This window comes from Octopus sinensis, linkage group LG17 (assembly GCF_006345805.1).
Source record: "Octopus sinensis linkage group LG17, ASM634580v1, whole genome shotgun sequence".
In the NCBI taxonomy this organism is placed as follows: Eukaryota; Metazoa; Mollusca; class Cephalopoda; order Octopoda; family Octopodidae; genus Octopus; species Octopus sinensis.
Genome location: NC_043013.1, coordinates 43,336,654 through 43,357,324, shown reverse-complemented (window position 1 = coordinate 43,357,324; position 20,671 = coordinate 43,336,654). Strand labels below are relative to the sequence as shown.

General features: G+C 41.1%; 2 protein-coding genes across 2 annotated transcripts in view; one reads left to right on the top strand and one right to left on the bottom strand.

Moving 5' to 3' along the window:
• LOC115220780 (glycerol-3-phosphate dehydrogenase [NAD(+)], cytoplasmic) overlaps positions 1-14,249 on the top strand; it is a 43,371-nt gene extending 29,122 nt beyond the window's left edge. Inside the window, exons 6-10 of the mRNA XM_029790928.2 lie at positions 2,986-3,098; positions 4,903-5,023; positions 9,917-10,026; positions 10,795-10,901; positions 13,539-14,249. Of these exons, the coding sequence (XP_029646788.1) occupies positions 2,986-3,098; positions 4,903-5,023; positions 9,917-10,026; positions 10,795-10,901; positions 13,539-13,635 (548 nt within the window). The 3' untranslated portion in view covers positions 13,636-14,249. The remainder of the gene's footprint in view (positions 1-2,985; positions 3,099-4,902; positions 5,024-9,916; positions 10,027-10,794; positions 10,902-13,538) is intronic.
• A 225-nt stretch (positions 14,250-14,474) lies between these two features.
• The window catches only part of LOC115220743, a 7,802-nt gene continuing 1,605 nt past the window's right edge, over positions 14,475-20,671 (bottom strand). The window contains exons 2-4 of the mRNA XM_029790887.1: positions 19,254-19,399; positions 17,870-18,016; positions 14,475-14,562 (exon numbers count right to left, since the gene is read on the bottom strand). Of these exons, the coding sequence (XP_029646747.1) occupies positions 14,475-14,562; positions 17,870-18,016; positions 19,254-19,399 (381 nt within the window). The remainder of the gene's footprint in view (positions 14,563-17,869; positions 18,017-19,253; positions 19,400-20,671) is intronic.

Sequence of the window (20,671 nt, the reverse complement as noted above, 5' to 3'; positions counted from 1 at the left end):
TCATTTGTGTTAGTTACCCCACTTGTGTTATGACTCCTTGTTGGGAAAGTTATGAATGTCACAACATCCTCTTTTTCATATCTGAGTTATATGTTTCATACTCATGCATGAAACCATAATAAGCTGAGCCAATGAGGGTTCCTGTATGTGGACATACATGTTAGAAATAGCAGCCAAATTTCATTCAGAAAGCATTGTTTTTTCTAACATGTAGAACACATTGGATTATGTTGCTTAGGTAAAAAAAAAAAAAAAAAAGACAGTATGGCCATAACTGGTAAGCCTTTAGTCATAGATTTGCTTATTTAGGGTTGATGTTGGAATTTGCACATGGAATGTAAAAGGATATAATTTTAACACAATTCAATACAGCAAGGCATTTTCTCTGCCACACTGCAGATTCTTATTTCTTTATTGCCCACAAGGGCTAAACATAGAAGAGACAAACAAGGACATTAAGTTGATTACATTGACTCCAGTGCATAACTGGTACTTAATTTATCGACCCCTGAAAGGAGAAAAGGCAGTCAACCATGACGGAATTTGAACTCAGAACGTAACGGCAGATGAAACACCTATTTCCACAAGGGGCTAAACACAGAGGACAAACAAGGACAGACAAACGGATTAAGTCGATTATATCGACCCCAGTGCGTAACTGTTACTTAATTTATCAACCCCGAAAAGATGAAAGGTAAAGTCGACCTCGGCGGAATTTGAACTCAGAACATTAAAGACAGACAAAATACCGCTCAGCATTTCACCCAGCGTGCTAACGATTCTGCCAACTCGCCACACTGCAAATTCTGCCCCACCCTAACCATCTAAACAACAACAACAGTAATTTTTATTTGCCTCATTGGGATCAGGTGAGGGGAACATTTTCAAAGACAGGTTGCAATTTGAGTAGGGATTTACATAAAAATGGGTTGGAGGTGAGAAATGTTATTGATGGTACACAAAATATATGAAAGCATGGCTGATGCAGTCTTCCTTATACAGGAGAGACTCCAACAAGGGCTAGTTAAGGAAACCCACAGATCCAGCATCATCCTGACTGGCAAGGGACTCAGTCACAAGGTCAGCTGGGTGAAGGTAAATCAGTATCATTGACCCCAGAATTTGACTGGTATTTTATGTTATCAATCCTGAAAGGATGAAAAGCAAAGTTTGACCTCATCAGGATTTGAACTCTGAATGTAAAATGTCAAAATATATACTACATCATCATCATCATCATCATCATCATTTAGCGTCCGTTCTCCATGCTAGCATGGGTTGGACGGTTCAACTGGGGTCTGTGAAGCCGGAAGGCTTCATCAAGCCCAGTCAGATCTGGCAGTGTTTCTACGGCTGGATGCCCTTCCTAACGCCAACCACTCCATGAGTGTAGTGGGTGCTTTTTACGTGCCAAGGCATTTTCTTCAATACCCTAATGATTCTGACAATTTAGTGATCTTTTCTAACCAGTCTATAATTTTGAGGGGAGGGAGAGATCGATTATGTGATTAATATAATAGTAATATTTTTTTTTCGCACCCTTTTAAAGCCTAGCCAGGCTCATGGGCTAGGTTTCCCGGTCTCAATGGCGCATGTGTTCTCCAGCTGGACGGGACGCCAGTCCATTGCAGCGTTACTCATTTTTGCCGGCTGAGTGGACTGGAGCAATGTGAAATGAAGTGTTTTGCTCAAGAACACAATGCGTTGCTCGGTCCAGGAATTGGAACCACAATCTTACGATCATGATGCTGAGACCCTAACCTGAAATTTTGTGGAGAGGGGGCTAGTTGATTACATCGACCCCAGTATGTAACTGGTACTCATTTCATCGACCCCGAAAGAACGAAAGGCAAAGTCAACCTTGGTGGAATAGATAATAAGAATAATAATGGTTGCCAATTTTGGCAAAAGGCTTGCAAGGTTTGGGGAAGGGGCTTGTCGATTTCCTCGACACCCAGTGTTCAACTGGTACTTATTTTATCAATCCCAAAATGATGAAAGGCTAAGTCAACCTTGGTGGAATTTGAACTGCTAAGCATTTTATCTGCTGTGCTAATGATCCTGTCAGCTTGCCGCCTTAATAATAATCCTTTCTACTAAGAGCACAAGGCCTGAAATTTTGGGGGAAGAGGACTAGTTGATTACATTGACCCCAGTGTTTCACTGGTACTTAATTTATCGACTCTGAAAGGATGAAAGGCAAAATCAACCTCAGCAGAATTTGAACTCAGAACCTGAAGACAGACGAAATGCTGCTAAGCATTTTGTCTTGTGTGCTAATGATTCTGCCAGCTCACTGCTTTACTCTTTACTTGTTTCAGTCATTTTGACTGTGGCCATGCTGGAGCACCGCCTTTAGTCGAGCAAATCGACCCCAAGACTTATTCTTTTGTAAGCCTAGTACTTATTCTATCAGTCTCTTTTGCTGAACCGCTAAGTTACGAGGACGTAAACACACTAGCATTGGTTGTCAAGCGATGTTTGGGGGACAAACACAGACACACACACACACACACACACACACATATACGATGGGCTTCTTTCAGTTTCTGTCTTCCAAATCCTCTCACAAGGCTTTGGTCGACCCGAGGCTATAGTAGAAGACCCTTGCCCAAGGTGCCACACAGTGGGAATGAACCTGGAACCATGTGGTTGGTAAGCAAGCTACTTACCACACAGCCACTCCTGCACCTATTAATAATAATAGCAATAAAATACTAGTTTGAAATTTGGTACAAGAGCAGCAATTTTAGAGGTTTGTCTATTACATTGATCCTAGTATATCACTGGTATTTTGGTTTATCAATCCTGTAAAGATGAAAAGCAGTGTTGACTTTGATAGTATCTGAACTCCGAATCTAATGAGCTCTAATAAGAACAACAATTATAATTAAATGTCATTTTGTTTTTCTCTTTCTCTGTCACCCTTACTGGAATGTGTCACTCTGAATTAGGGTTTCAATAATCTTGAAATGTCTGTTCCAGGTTGCACCGACCCGGAGATGAGTTTGGTTCTGAAGGATTGCTTCCAAACTGACTATTTTCGGATAGTCTGTGTGTCCGACTGTGAAACTGTTGAAATATGCGGAGCCCTGAAAGTGAGTATACGTTGCTCTCTTGTCTCTGTGTTCTTGTTGCTATCTCGTTATCGTTTATAATTAAAGCTTTTGATCTTTTATCTTTTACTTGTTTCAGTCGTTAGACTGTGGCCATGCTGGGGCACCACTTTGAAGAATTTTTAGTTGAATGAATCGACCTCAGTACTTTATTTTTAAAGCCTGGTACTTATTCTATTGGTCTCTTTTGCCAAACTGCGAAGTTAAAGGAATACAAACACACCAATACTGGTTGTTGAATGGTGATGGGAACAACCATTGACAGAAAGACACACACACACACACACATGTAATTGTTAAAGAGGACAACAAATGTTAAGGCAAGGCAAACATATCAAGTCATACGTTATTAAAGAATTATACATCTGCTATATCGGAAGTCTGCAATGGCTCCATAACTACCATTGCGGCTACAACCTTGGAGCCCTAGTAATCTGTTTAGTACTTACTTAGCATACCTAATCGTTTAGATCACCTGTGAACTAAAACCCCATACTTTATATATATGCTGTGACTGCAAAGACCTGGGCTGCTTACTGCACCGGTTCTGCATAGCCCCTGCCCATTCAAAGTACCTTGGATTTCAGAACATCCTGCTGTGCTTGAGGAGACCTACTGAGTCAAGTACATGAACATCGAAATAAATATGAATGGAAATAGTAGTTGTGATACCTGTGCCGGTGGCACATAAAAAGCACCATCCGAACGTGACTGATGCCAGCGCCGCCTCGACTGGCTTCTGTGCTGGTGGCACGTAAAAAGCACCATCCGAACGTGGCCGATGCCAGCGTCGCCTAGGCTGGCTTCTGTGCCGGTGGCACGTTAAAAGCATCAACCGATTGTGGCCGCTGCCAGACTCCCCTGGCACCTGTGCCGGTGGCACGTAAAAAGCACCTACTACACTCGCGGAGTGGTTGGCGTTAGGAAGGGCATCCAGCTGTAGAAACACTGCCAGATCAGACTGGAGCCTGGTGCAGCCTCCTGGCTTCCCAGACTCCGGTCAAACCGTCCAACACGTGCTAGCACGGAAAACGGACGTTAAACGATGATGATGATGATGATATATATATTATATATATATATATATATTATATATACATATATATGTACGACAGGCTTCTTTCAGTTACTGTCAACCAAATCCACTCAAAAGGCTTTGGTCGGCCCGAGGCTATAGTAGAAAATACTTGTCAAAGGTGCCACCCAGTGGGACTGAACCCAGAGCCATGTGGCTGGGAAGCAAGCTTCTTACCACACAGCCATGCCTGCACCTACCAATTAACACCTTTTGGTACTAATTAACATTTGTCCCGGGTAAGACTTTGAACTGTATCCTGTAGTGGGCCCTTGGGATGGGAATTCCAAGGTTTTGAGGGAGGATGGAACTACCTCTTATTCACTATTGTTCCTAAGTCTACCCTGACTCACAGTAGTGACACTTGTTAGGGTCCCAGCCGTGGGTTGACTGGCATGTTAACCTCCCACTTCACATCCAGACTGCATCTGCTCCGATAACCTGCAATGCCTTGGTCAGTGAATCCTCTGTGGCAGTCAACAGTTGATGGCAAGATGAACTGCTACAGATCTCTCTATCCCAAAGTGTGTTTGCATGTGACCAGGGACCACATGTGAACTTGTGTTCCCGCTGAAACTCTGAGCATGATTTGTCCTGGGTAAGACTTCAAACTGCATCTGGCGGTGATGGTGATTATTATTATTATTATTATTATTATTTTATTTATTTATTTTTTTATTCAAAATGGTTGTCACTTTTATCTAATTTCAGAACATAGTTGCAGTTGGTGCTGGTATTGCCGATGGCCTTGGCTTTGGGGACAATACAAAGGCAGCCGTCATCCGTTTAGGTCTCATGGAGATGATACAGTTTGCTAAAGTCTTCTATGAAGGTAACAATTTGAAGGATATCTTTTGTGGCTGTTTTTATTATATTTTGTATCAGATTTTGTGGACAATGGCATGATTGGACAAAGTTTTCTAATGAGCAATCACTCGTTCACAGTATTTATGACAGCAAGAACAGTAACGGAGCAGCTCTGTTAACATGGATGGAACAATGCCACATGGTGTATTGGCTGGGTGGTTAAGATGTTTGCTTCTCAGCTACATGATTCTGGGTTCAGTCCCACCACATGGCTCCTTGAACAAGTGTCTTCTACTATAGCCTTGGACCAACCAAAGCCTTGTGAGTGGGTTTGGTTGGCAGAAACTGAAAGAAGCCTTGTCGTATGAGCTGTGCCCTTTGTTTCCAGTTTTCCATGTCATGGGGAAATATTTCCTTATTTGGAAATTGGTGAAGGTTGGTAACAGGAAAGGCATCCAACTGTAAAAAATCTACCTTGACAATTTCTGTCCAATCCATGCAAGCATGTAAAAATACACACACATATATATATATATATATGCCCCAGCATGGCCACAGCTCGTGAGCTGAAACTAGATAAAATATAAAATATATATATCACTTTGATCACTTTGACCGACCAGTCCGTCAGGCGTCCATTTGACACCGCTGGTCACAGCACGCTGTCCACTCCTCTCTGGATCGCGCCTTTCTCATCCACGTGATCCCAATCGTCCTCTTGAAATCGTCACTCCACCGTCGTGGAGGTCTTCCGGGTGGTCTTTTCTGCTCATGCGGGTACCACTCGGTAACTGCGTGCGTCCACCGATTATCGGTGAGCCGGGCGATGTGTCCAGCCCATCTATACTTGCTGCGAGTATACTCTGCGATGACATCTCTCACGCCGGACTTCTTTCTGATGATCTTGTTATTTATGTGCTCTCTCAACGAGATACCAAGCATTGACCTTTCCATGGCTCTTTGAGCCGTTATCAGTCTTTGCTCTTCTCTCTTTGTGGTAGCCCATGTTTCACTACCATATAACATTGCGCGGGTGGTCCTGTCCAACCTTCCCTTGAGCACATCCCTTATGCCATTGAACGCCTTCCATCCGGCCCTTACTCTCCGTGAGATCTCCTTTTTGATATCCCGGCACATATTTACTTCCTGTCCCAGGTAGACATATTCTCTCACCTCCTCTATTTCATCACTGCAGATCACCATTCGACCTGTTGGTACGTTGTCTGACCGCATGAACTTTGTTTTCATGCGGTTCATCTTGAGATCTACTGCAGAACTTTTGATGTCGAGCTCCGTCAGCATGGTCTGAAGCTGATCCATGTTTTCAGCGATGAGTACGATGTCGTCAGCGAAACGGAGGTGAGTGAGGAGCTCGCCATTGATGTTGACACCACCTTGCCATTCGATGCCTCTGATGATCTGTTCGAGACATGCAGTAAAAAGTTTTGGGGAGATTGTATCTCCTTGCTTCACTCCCTTCTCGACTGGCACTCGTATGGGTGATGACAGTAGAGCTATGTCGGTGGTGCATCCGGAATTTGCCTCTCTGAGCAGCTGCACATATTGCGATTCGATTCCTTGCCTCTGCAGCGAGTTCAGCACTGCGTTGGTTTCGACGCTATCGAAGGCCTTCTCATAATCTATAAACGCAACGCAAAAAGGCAGCTTGTACTCATTTGCTTGCTCAAGCAGTTGCGTTAGGGCAAATATATGGTCCATTGTGCTGTAGTTCTTCCGGAAGCCTGCTTGCTCCCTCGGTTGTTGTTCGTCGAGACGACGTGACAACCTGTTCAGAATTATCTTCGTGAACAGCTTGTACACGTGAGACAGGAGGCATATGGGTCGGTAGTTCTTTAGATATTCTCTGTCGCCCTTCTTATACAGCAGGATGGTATTTGACTCTCCACTGCGAGGGAATTCTTCCCTTGTCTAGATAGTGCGTAAATCGATCAGCGAGGATTTTCCAGAGCTGCTCTCTGCCTGACTTTAGCACCTCCGATGTTATACCGTCTTTCCCTGGAGCCTTTCCGTTTTTCATCGAGCCGATGGCTCTTTCAACCTCACTGACAAGGATAGGTGGCACGTTTTCTTCCTGTTGGAGTGGTGGTAACGGCTGGACATTTCTGGTAGACTTAAAGAGCTTGGTGTAGAAGTCTTCACAAACTTTTTCCATCTCGCTCTTCTTGTTGACCGGTATTCCATCTGTATTTTTCAGGGCCGTCACCTCCGATCTATATAGTACCATGTCCCTCTTGCTTCTCCATCCGGTATGCCTCAAAGTCTTTCTTTAGTTGCTGACGAATCACTCTGCTGAGAATGGAATATTCAAGGTGATCTTCATAGTCCTCTTCATATTTTTCCTCTTCTCGAGTAACTTCGTAGTTTCTTCGAGATTTCTTCCTTCTTTTCTCTTGGGCATACACCTTAGCCTTCCTTAAACACTCCTTCAGTTTCCCTATCAGTGAGTTGTAGTCATCGTCTATGTCGTCTCCTTGGCACCAGTCCTTCCTGCATGATGGCTTCCTGCAGCTTTGCCTCGTTGTAGACTTGGACACGTCATGCGATATGCATCGCTTATCAACCAGGATGTAGTCGATCTCACTTCGGTGCTTAGAGTTCGGCGATATCCAAGTCCATCTCTTCCTCTCCCTCTTCCTGAATAGGCTGTTTCCGATGTAGAGCTGCCTCGCCTCTGCCATGGTAGCCAAATGTTCTCCTCTCTCGTTTCTCTCTCCCATGCCAAATCTCCCGACGTACTCCTCTCCTTGTCGTCCATGTCCAACCTTTGCGTTGAAGTCATGGAAAAAAAAAATATATATATGTATATATATATATATATATGTATATATATATATATATATTGACTGCTAAATCCACAAGTTTTTTTTCTTTTTTATTCTCCCTCTGTTTATTTTCCCTGTGTTCCTTTCTGTCGAAGAGCATAGGCTTGAAACGTAAAAGACTTTCTCACCTTCCTGAGCATCAAACTAATACACCTGCTTGTTTATACACCTGTCTTTGTCTTTTGTTTTTTTTTGTAAATTTCAACCCTCTCTCTCTCTCTCTTTTTATATATATATAAATATATATAAATTAGAAAAAAACACCTTTTATCACTTCAAAATGAAAAATTAAATTACACCATCTAGAAAATTACATATAATAGAAAGATTAAAAAGAAGATAAAAAATATAACAATGATTAAGTAATGTGCAAAATAATAAGAAAAACGTATATAATAATATTATATATATATATATTATATATATATATATATATATATATATATATATATATATATATCAATGGAAATAGTAGTTGTGATACCTGTGCCGGTGGCATATAAAAAGCACCATCCGAACAAGGCTGATGCCAGTGCCGCCTCAACTGGCTTCTGTGCCGGTGGCACATAAAAAGCACCATCCGAACGTGGCTGATGCCAGCGCTGCCTCGACTGGCTTCTGTGCCGGTGGCACATAAAAATCACAATCCGAACGTGGCTGATGCCAGCGCCGCCTTGACTAGCTTCCATGCCGGTGGCACGTTAAAAGCACCAACCGATCGTGGCCGATGCCAGAATCACCTGGCACCTGTGCCGGTGGCACGTAAAAAGCACCCACTACACTCATGGAGTGGTTGGCGTTAGGAAGGGCATCCAGCTGTAGAAACACTGCCAGATCAGACTGGAGCCTGGTGCAGCCCCTGACTTCCCAGACCCCGGTCGAACCGTCCAACCCGTGCTAGCGCGGAAAACGGACATTAAACGATAATGATGATGATGATATATTATATATATATATATATGAGGAGAAGTCAAAAGTTATCCGCACTTTCACCATAACATATCTTTATTATTGTCACACTGCCTTCTGCTCGTGTGTGCTTATAGTTGGTACTATTGTGGTTATGTGATTAAAGTTTGAACCTGATCGTGCTATCCTTCTTTCTGGCTTTCACATCCAGTCTTCTATAGAAAGAACATCTGGCCATGGGGGAAATATTGATTTGCTTGTAAATAGGTGAGGGTTGGTGACAGGTAGGGCATCTGTCTGACCCATGCAAGCATGGAAAAATGGACATTAAATAATGACGATGATAATTGTTAACTAAAAAGCATCAGATGTGGTGTGCAAGAGAGACGTTTGCGCTGGTATGGTCATGTGGCAAGAATGGATGAAGATAGTTGTGTGAAAAAGTGCCACACCCTAGCGGTTGAGGGAACCTGTGGAAAAGGCAGACCCAGGAAAACCTGGGACGAGATGGTGAAGCACGACCTTCGAACTTTAGGTCTCACTGAAGAAATGACTAGAGACCGAGACCTCTGGAAGTATGCTGTGCGTGAGAAGACCCGGCAGGACAAGTGAGACCATAACCCGTGGCCTTCTACATGGGATGTAGCCAGTCCACTTATGCATACCTTCCCTTCTTGGGACACAAAACTCTACTTGTGAAGACCTGTTGAGGCAAGTGAGAATCAGGATCGAAATTGATCAATGGAAATTGCAGCTGAGTTACCAGTGCCGGTGGCACGTAAGAGAACCATCTGAACGTGGCTGTTGCCAGCACCGCCCTGACTGGCCTCATGCCAGTGGCACGTAAAAAGCACCATCCGTTTGTGGCCGTTGCCAGCCTTGCCTGGCCCCCGTGCTGGTGGCACATAAAAAGCACCATCCGATCATGACCGTTTGCCAGACTCGTCTGGCACCTGTGCCGGTGGCACGTAAAAAGCACCCACTACACTCATGGAGTGGTTGGCGTTAGGAAGGGCATCCAGCCGTAGAAACATTGCCAGATAAGACCGGAGCCTGGTGCAGCCTTCTGGCTTCACAGACCCCAGTTGAACCGTCCAACCCATGCTAGCATGGAAAGCGGATGCTAAATGATGATGATGATGATTTCCCATATTTCATGTTTTCAGGTTCCATGATGTCGACATTCTTGGAGAGCTGTGGAGTGGCTGATCTTATTACCACATGCTATGGGGGTCGAAATCGCAGAGTGGCTGAAGCTTTTGCTAAGACAGGAAAGGTAACGCTTCTGTAATTCTTACATGTTCCTTTTCTTTTTTTTTTTTATTCAAATTTACTTATTTTTTGGTCTTTTACTTGTTTCAATGAAGATGCATGTGTATTCATACACGTAGTCACACGGTCCCATTGAGTCTCTTATTCAATCACTCACTCTGATAGCCATTCACTAAATTACTCACTCACTTGCTCACCCGCCCACCCATTTAGTCACTCAAAATTAACTCACTCTCTCACTTGCTCCCTCCCTCTCCCCCCCATTCACTTCCTCACTCATTCATTCCCTCACTTATTCATTCCCTCACTTACTCATTCACTCCCTCGCTAACTCATTCACTCTCTCTCACTCATTCATTCACTACATCACTTAGTCATTCATTCCCTCACTAAATTCATTCACTCCCTCACTTATTCATTCCCTCACTTACTCATTCATTCCCTCACTTACTCATTCACTCCCTCGTTTACTCATTCACTCCCTCACCTACTCATTCACTCCCTCACTTATTCACATCCACTCCCTCACATATCCACTCACTCACTCACTCACATATTCACTCACATCCACTCACTTACATCTCCACTCACTCACTCATATCTCCGCTCACTCACATATCCACTCACTCACTCACTTATCCACTCACTCACTCACTCACTCACCCACTCACTCACCTATCCACTCACTCCCTCCCTCTCATCCATTTACCTATTCCCTGTTTCTATGTTAATTATTAATTACTTACATATCCCCCCCCCTTCTCTTCACCAGTCGATAGAGCAACTGGAACAGGAGATGTTGAATGGTCAAAAACTGCAAGGTCCGCCCACAGCAGCTGAAGTCAATATCATGTTGAAGGCGAGGAATATGGAGGACAGGTAAAAACCTTAATTTTCTATAATTCATCACATAAAAATGAATCAAAGAGAGAGAGAGTCTCTATATTTATTTCTTTATTGCCCATAGGGGGCTAAACAGGGGACAAAACAAGGACAGACAAAAGGATTAAGTTGATTACACGGACCCCAGTGTATAACTGGTACGTATTCAATCAACCCTGAAAGGATGGAAGGCAACATCGACCTCGACGGAATTTGAATTCAGAACCTGATGGCAGACGAAATACCGCTAAGCATTTTACCCAGTGTGCTAACGATTCTGCCAGCTCACTGCCTCAAGGGAGCCTCTATATTATCTCATTGATCTACTAGAAATTGCAGACAAATTTCCTCAAATCACAATCTACTCTCTTAAAAAAAAAAAAGGAAAAGGACACACTGAATAATGTTCTCCTAGGGATAGGCTTGGCTGGAGTGCCTTTGATCATGGTAGAATTGTTTACACACCAGGCAAAATGCTTGACTACATTTCATCTGTCTTTGTGTTCTGAGTTCAAATTCCGCTGAGGTCGATTTTAGCTTTTCATCCTTTTGGACTTGATAAAATAGATACCAGTTAAACACTGGGGTCGATGTAACCAACTAGCACCCTGCTTCAAAGTTCTAAGCCTTGTTTCTATAATCGAAAGGTATGTTTACTGTGATCTAAAACTGTTTATGTTGTGCCACTTTACGTTCTGTAATCTATGGTATAATTGAACTGTGATAAAAAAAAATAAGTATTAGACTGAGATAAAAACTAGTTTCGAAATGATCGGCCAAAATCCTCAAATGCTGTGCCCCAGCTTGGCCATAGTCCAATGAGTGAAACGGGTAAAAACTAAAATTACTGCGGTTTCTTTCTCAAAAGTCGAACCAATTCCACCGTTTTGCTTGTAAGCTACAAAAATAAGTCTAAGGGAGATAACTTTTTCAATTCCTAACTGAGGCTCTTTTAAGAAAATTCTCTTACTCTTTTACGTGTTTCAGTCATTTGACTGTGGCCATACTGGAGCACCGCCTTTAGTCGCGCAAATCGACCCCAGGACTTATTCTTTGTAAGCCTTGTACTTATTCTATCGGTCTCTTTTGCCGAACCGCTAAGTTACAAGGACGTAAAACGCACCAGCATCGGTTGTCAAGCGATGTTGGGGAGACAAACATACACACACATATATATATACATATACATATATATACGACGGGTTTCTTTCAGTTTCCTTCTACCAAATCCACTCACAAGGCTTTGGTCAGCCTGAGGCTGTAGTAGAAGACACTTGCCCAAGGTGCCACACAGTGGGACTGAACCTGGAACCATGTGGTTGATAAGCAAGCTACTTACCACACAGCCACTCCTGCGCCTAATTTTCTAATTTTTGAATCCTTGTCGAGTTTAATCGAATTTATCTTTTCTCTTTCTTGATTCAATAAAATAATTGCCAACTGAACACTGGGGTTGATAAAATAGGCATAGTGCCACCCATTTTTGTGGTGAGGAATGAACCATCTGTTGGATACCAATATTATAGTATAAAAATATACAAATATATACTTAATGTATACATTTACACTTAGATGTAATTCAGGTTGTTTATTTTCACTTAAAAAAAAGCAGACTATATTAGTAATAATAATGTTTCTAAGCACAAGGCCAGCCCCGTTGAAAATGCAAATATATGTGAAACTACCACCTGTGTCATCTCTTGTGAAAGGTAGGAGAGTCCAGTTTGCTGGACATTGTTGTAGAGCTGAAAACAAGGCAATTTCTACTCTTCTCCTCTGGAAACCATCTACTCGCAATACCAGAGGGCGCACACTCTCCTACCCTGATGTAATCTCCAGGGATACAGGCATCCAGCAACAGGACCTCCGTAGTGCTATGATGGACCGTGAAGTCTGGCGTAACATGGTAAATTCCATTGTCTTGACCATGGTCGAACAATGATGATGATGATGATAGTCAATTTACATTGACTAACCTCAGTGGAATTTGAACTCAGAATGTGAAGACAGACGAAATGCCGCTAAACATTTTGCCCACTGTGCTAATGATTCTACTAACTCACTTCATTGAGAGAAGAGATAATATTAAAAAATATTCTATTTTTGGCCCTCAAAGTATGAAGTACAAAGTTTAGCTTGGTGGGGTTTGAACTTAGGCAGAAGGCTGAAATGAATACTCTAAGCCATTTTATCTGATGGTCTAATGATTCTGCCAGTTTGCTTAAAAGTGTCTTCTACTATAGCCCTGGGCTAACTAAAGCCTTGTGAGTGGATTTGATTGACAGTAACAGAAAGAAGCCTTTCACATATTTATGTGTGCTTGTGTGTATGTATGTGCTTTTGTCTTGACATCACATGATGGTTGTAAACGAGCATCACCATCATACAAGTGGTATTTATTTTCAATCTTCTGTGGAAAACATGTCTAGCCATGGGAAAATATTACCTTGCTTGGGGTGTCCAGCTGTAGAAAATCCATCTCAGCAATTTCTGTCTAACCCATGCAAGCATGGAAAAGTGGACGTTAAATGATGATGGTTATGTGTTGCTTGTGTGAGAGATTAATATATTGATTCTGTTATTAATTAATCAATTAATTAATTAATTAATTTTTTATTTTATTTATTTTGTCAGATTTCCTCTGTTCACAACAATACATCGGATGTGTTTAGGTGAAGTTCCTGTCGACAAATTCATCAGCTGCCTTAAAAACCACCCTGAACATCACTAAGGAGAATAAAAAAGAAAAACAACATTTCCTTATCTTTTAAACAAAAATGTTTTAGTCAGAAAAGACAAAACATACAAAAAAAAAATCCTGTATTTTTTTTTAAAGGGTTACCTTTTTTTTTTTTTTTAAACACTTAAGAAAACTGAACTGAATTTACTGGTACCAAACCTAATGAAACCCAAACAAATTTAAGCAAACCAGAAAGTCAAAAAACCCCAAAACACCATCTAATTACAAACTCCCATCAAACCTCCAAACTTTTAAACTTTTTTAAATTTAAAAAAAAAAAAAAGAAAATCTATTACTGCTGCTGCTGTTTTTTTTTTTTTGTATATTTTTAGTTTTGAAGAATTTGGGAAATTTCGCAGAACGATGGGGATAATGATTAATAATAATAATAATAATGATGATAATAAAATTAGTAATAATAACAATAATGATAATAATAATGATAATAATATTGTTTCTAATTTAAGTACAAGGTCAACAATTTTGAGGGGAGGGGGTTGTTCGAAGATATTGACTCAGGTCCTTGACTGGTATGTTATTTTATTGCTCCTGCTCTAAGATTTGAACTAAGGACACAAGGTACTCGAATAAATGCTGTAAGGTTCTTTGTTCTGCTGCTCTAATGTTTCTTTTAATCCACTGCCATAATAATAATAATAATAATTCTTTTTACTGGAAGCACAAGGCCTCAAATTTGGGGAAGGGATTAAGTCGATTACATCAACCTCAGTAGTGCATAACTGGCACTTATTTAGTCGACCCTGAAAGTATGAAAGGCAAAGTCAACCTTGGTGGAATTTGAACTCTAATAATAATAATTGTTTCAAATTTTAGCTCAAAACCAACAATTTTAAGTGGGTTGAGCTTAGTTCAATTACATTGACCTTAGTGCTTGATTGGTAGTTAGTTTCACTGATTCTGAAAAAAAAAACAAAAACAAAGAGTAAGGTTGAGTTTGGCAGGATTTGAGCTCGGAATGTAGAGAGTTGGAAGCGATTCTGTGAAGCAATTTTTCTGACATGCTAATGCTTCTGCCAGCTCACTGTCCTAATAATAATAATAATGGTAATTGTTATAATCACAAGGCCTGGAATTTTGGGAAAGGTTGTAGTTGATTATATCGGACCCTCCCCCAGTACTTCACTGGTGGTTCATTTTAATGACCTTTGCAAATAGATGAAAATATGGAGTTCAGTTTGGCAGGATTTGAACTCAGAAAGTAAAGGTTTGTAGCTTAATGCTGTTAAGCATTTTGTCAAACACTCTGATGATTCTGCCAATGAAAGCGCCTGAGTCTATATCAATTAATACAATAGTACCTACCTACCTACCTACCTACCTATCTTTTTTGTCATGCTCTGAACTGTGGAATGAAATTAAATGCATAAAATTTACATTATTCGTTAGACAATTGACTGATAAACTATTGAACAAAATTGAAGATATAGTCTATTAGATATATAACATTTACATTATCCATGAGACTGCTATGGTTTTATGTTTTGGAATTTGCCATTCAGTTGGGCAACTACTATATTTTGTTCACTGTGGCTGGCTTCAAATCTATCTTGAATTCTTCTCTGATAAGAAAATTCCGATGTAATACAGTGTGTTAAGATTTGTTAAAACTTTGTCAATTTAGATGTACAGTAGCAGAATGATATTTTAAATAATATCTTCAATTTTGTTCCATGGTTAAAATTGTTTATGATGTAAATTGAAAAATAATAGATTACAGCTTTCTAGGTAGGCGCAGGAGTGGCTGTGTGGTAAGTAGCTTGCTTACCAACCACATGGTTCTGGGTTCATTCCCTCTGCGCGGCACCTTCTACTATAGGCTCGGGTCGACCAAAGCCTTGTGAGTGGATTTGGTAGACGGAAACTGAAAGAAGTCCGTCGCTTATATGTATATATATATATGTATGTGTGTGTATATGTTTGTGTGTCTGTGTTTGTCCCTCCAACATCGCTTGACAACCAATGCTGAAAAAACATTGGAGCATGGTCGTTGCCACTAGACTGGCTCCTGTGCAGGTGGCACATAAAAAACACCATTTGAGTGTGGCCGTTGCCAGTACCACCTGACTGGCTCTCGTGCCGGTGGCACGTAAAATCACCTACTACATTCTCGGAGTGGTTGACGTTAGGAAGGTCATCCAGCTGTAGAAATTCTGCCAGATCAGATTGGAGCCTGGTGCCACCATCTGGTTCGTCAGACCTCAGTCAAATCGTCCAATCCATGCTAGCATGGAAAGTGGATGTTAAACGATGATGATGATGATGAATTTATACGGGGATTGCTGCTGCTGCTAATTCTTTCTAATTTCGGTACAAGGTCAGAAATTAAAGGGTGTTGGGGTACATCGACCCGAGTACTTTATTTTATCGACTTTGGAAGGATAAAAGCAAAAGTTGACCCAGGTGGAATTTGAACTCAGAATGTAAAGAGCTGGAAGAAATGCAGCAAATATTCTATCCAACGCGCTAACGATTCTACCAGCAGCTCACCGTCTTCATAATCTTTTCTACAATATGCACAAGGCCTGAAATTTGAAGGGAGGGTGCTAGTTGATGCTCCAGTGTTCAACTGGTACTTATTTCATCGACCCCGTAAGGATGAAAGTCAAAGCCGACCTCGGTGGAATTTGAACTCATAACGTAAATAGCCGGAAGATGTGCTGTGAAACGTTTTGTCCAGTGTGCTAACGAGTTTGTCTGCTCGCTGAATTCTGTTTGAAATTTTGGTACAAGGCCAGCAATTTTGATGGGAGACGATTAGTGGACACCAGTATATCACTGGTATTTATTTTATTATCGAGTCCGAAAGGATAAAAAAAGTTGATTTCGGTGGGATTCCGTTTCAGAATGTGAAGAGGCAGAAATAATGCCGCCAAGCATTTCTTTCAATATGCTTATGATTCTTATCTCTTTACTGTCAAGAGGGGACAAACAAGGACAGACAGACGGATTAAGTCGATTATATCGACCCCAGTGTGTAACTGGTACTTATTTAATCGACCCCGAAAGGATGAAAGGCAACGTTGAACTCGGTGGAATTTGAACTCAGAATGTAGCGGCAGACGATATACCTATTTCTTTACTACCCACAAGGGGCTAAACACAGAGAGAGGACAAACAAGGACAGACAAACTGGTTAAGTTGATTATATCGACCCCAGTTCGTAACTGGTACTTATTTAATCAACCCCTAAAGGACGAAAGGCAAAGTCGACTTCAGCGGAATTTGAACTCAGAGCGTAACGGCAGACGAAATACCTATTTCTTTACTACCCACAATGGGCTAAACACAGAGAGAACAAACAAGGACAGTTAAAAGGATTAAATCGATTATATCGACCCCAGTGCGTAACTGGTACTTAATTTATCGACCCCGAAAGGATGAAAGGCAAAGTCAACCTCGGTGGAATTTGAACTCAGAATGTAGCGGCAGACGAAATACCGCTAAGCATTTCGTCCGGCGTGCTAACGTTTCTGCCAGCTCACTACCTTTGAATAATGTTTCTGATTTAAATACAAGGCCAGGAATTTTGAGGGAGAGGGAAAGTAGACGATACAGGTGATCCAGTACTTGACTAGTAATTTTCAACTCGAGTGGGATGAAAGGTAGAGTTAACTCCATCGAGATTTGAACTCAGAACATTAACAGCCTGAAAGAATGTCCTGTACTCTATTTTTTCATTGTTTAAGAAAAATGTCCATTTCCTTGGTTTTGTGTTTATGTTTTCGTTTCTCATTGTGTTCGACGTTTTTTTGGTATCCTGTACCCATATATGCATGTATATATACATGTAGAGGTAGGTACGTATATATATGTATGTATATATGCATATGTTTTATTTATTAATTTGTTATATATATATATATATATATACACGAAGATGGAGTGGTCATTGAGAGAACGCTTTTGACCAAAGATTTCCTCAATCTGGACTAATTTGGAGACAAACATCAGCGATAAAATAATTCTAATTCATCACCACACATCATTGACGAACTAATAAAATAGTGACGTTCATTGTAGCGTTCTGTGCGATGATCAGGTTTATAAATGAATTTTCTTTGACAAATTGAATCTCAGCTAGAGTTATCTTCCTTTAAATCATGGGGGATAACTCCAGCGATACTCAATTTACTAACTTCATACCCACATTACTAACTTCACCACCACCACCACCACCACCAGTAGAGTCAGATATAACGTATACCCGTTTTTCAAATGTTCCATATCAATGTTAGTGTGGTTTCTCCTCAAATAATCCGTTATCGACCGAGCAGAAGATATATTAATCGACGATGTTTTAGCCATAACTAATTCGTCTTTTTGTAAATCCAAAGCTACGTCGCTGATATATCTTTGGATTTTAAGAAGAAGAAGAAAAGGGGTGTGATGTGACACAAATTTGGCTGCTATTTCTAGCCGGTTGAGCAACAGCGTAGAAACTCTCCATTTTGAGTTATGGTTGTTTGTCATCGTTCAGACCCCGATCGAACAGATCTTTAACCAAAGATAGGCGTAGGAGTGGCTGTGTGGTAAGTAACTTGCTTACCAACCACATGGTTCCGGGTTCGGTCCTACTGCGTGGCATCTTGGGCGAGTGTCTTCCACTATAGCCTCGGGCTGACCAAAGCTTTGTGAGCGAATTTGGTAGACGGAAACTGAAAGAAGCCCGTCATATATGTATAAACACACACACACACACACACACACACACACACACACACACACACACACACACACATACACACACGCACACACACACGTGTGTGTTTGTCCCCCCACCATCACTTGACAACCGATGCTGGTGTGTTTACGTCCCCGTAACACAGCGATTCTGCAAAAGAGACCGATAGAATAAGTCCTGGGGTCGAGTTGTTCGACTAAAGGCGGTGCTCCAGCATGGCCACAGTCAAATGACTGAAACAAATAAAAGAATGCTTTTCTTTCGTTTTTCGGAGATGTACCAAATTGCCTTTTGTCTTTTAGTCATTTAACCGCGACCATGCTGGGGCACCGCCTTAAAGGTTTTTTTTCTTTAGTCGAAAAAATCGACTCCAGGCCTTCTTATTTTTAAAGCCTAGAACTTATTCTATTAGCCACTTTTGCCGAAATGCTAAGTTAAGGGGACGTAAACACACCAACACCAGTTGTCAAGAAAGAAAGAAAGAAAGTGGGGAGAAACACTGACACAAAGACTCACATACATAGATATATACACATACACACATAAGTACATATATATGAGACGGGCTTCTTTTAGTTTCCATCTACTAAATCCAATAATAAAGCTTATAATCGGCCCGAGGCTATAGTAGAAGACGCCTGCTCAAGGTGCCCTGCAGTGGGAGTGAACCCGGTACCATGTGGTTAGGAAGGAAGTTTCTTACCACACAGTCCTGGAATTATATTGCTCAATGTTAATTTTTTTTAATATTCTTTTCTTTCTCTGTCTGTAGAGGCGTTGTATGTATTCACTCACATATTTTATTTACCAATTAAATAAGAAGAAATAGGGGAAAAAAGAGGAAAAGAAACAAGGAGGAGGGGTAAAGCAGCATAATGTAGAGGGGGAAGGGGTGATGGGTACATACCCCAGAACAAATGACGCGGTCAGTCGCGACCCGTGGTAATGACCACGATGGCGTTGCCGTGGAGAATAGCCAAGGACACTCTCAAAGTGGCTTTCCACTTTGAAGACAACAAAGCAGTCCCGGGCAAAGTGCGGCCGCGGAACTTTCTGAATGAAATACCAATTTTATTCTTTAATTCAAATATATTTTAGCCATAGAAGCAGTGTTAATATCAAAAGCTAATATTTATTCCCACTTAAACGTGAATCTTCTATTGGACTTTATTGCTGTAGATAACGTGAGAGAATCTATCATATAGGCTGTTTTATATCGCTAGAGGGGAGACAAATCCTCATTAACGTAAGTGTCGAGACCACCAGTTCACTTGATTTCGACCTTCCTTGGTCTCGTCAGTAACGGACGCTCGACTACTATAAATAACAGCGAGCCATCTCCCCGCCAGCGATATATAGAAAATCAGTGCCAGAACAGGTGCTGGTGTCGCGATTGCTTTAGCGACAGAGGCAGAGCCGTATTTCATGCAACTTGTCTCTCGAAAAAAGTTACTCATATCTTCTTTAACGTGTGGTTTGTCAGACATTTGGCTTCTATTTCTATCAAGGTCCTGCATTTTATGGGGAAACTTTTCGGTCGGTTGACATTGACAGAAAGAATACAAAGCAATGGAAAACAATATAACAAACACATTGAAATATGAACTTAAGACGACTTTTATAGTTTTTATTTCATTCTTTATCTCTGGAACCATGGCCATACTGTAACACCATCTTCAAAGGTTTATTCCATCTTAGCTCATATATCCACCTTACATTTTATCTGTTGTTTTTTTTTATTGCACAGTTTCTCTCGACCCATTTTTCGCTCCGATCCGAACCGTCACAGAAATCACTTGCTCAAGGAAGCAGGTGGTTGCAAAGCGAACTTTATAACCACAACATAAGACGGCCATACGAGCGCCTTGCCAACGAGGGAGCTTTATCTAGCCATTGTGATCATCGAAGTCATTGTTTCAAAGGAAAACAATTGTTCTTGCAGATATGCATCGGTGGTTGGTAATTGGTGACGGTGAACGGTCCAACGCTGAGATGACTGAGTAACGAACAGTAGCGTACCTAGCACAAGTGACAACCGGGGCGGATGTTTATTTGGCGACCCCTTAAAAGTTCTAACAACACTTCAAAACGCCAAAAAAACGGAATGATACAGGTATATATGTATGCAAAATAAGAATACAAACTGTAGCAACCACTTATTTCCCTCAAATTTACTTTTACTATGTTTATACACAAAAAATAATAGGAAAAATATATTAGAGAACAGAAGATGAGTGAATTACAAAAATTAACGATTTAAAAATTGATTTTACGTGCCTTCCTCTTCGCGAAATCTTGAATGACTTCATCAAAATTAATTTTATC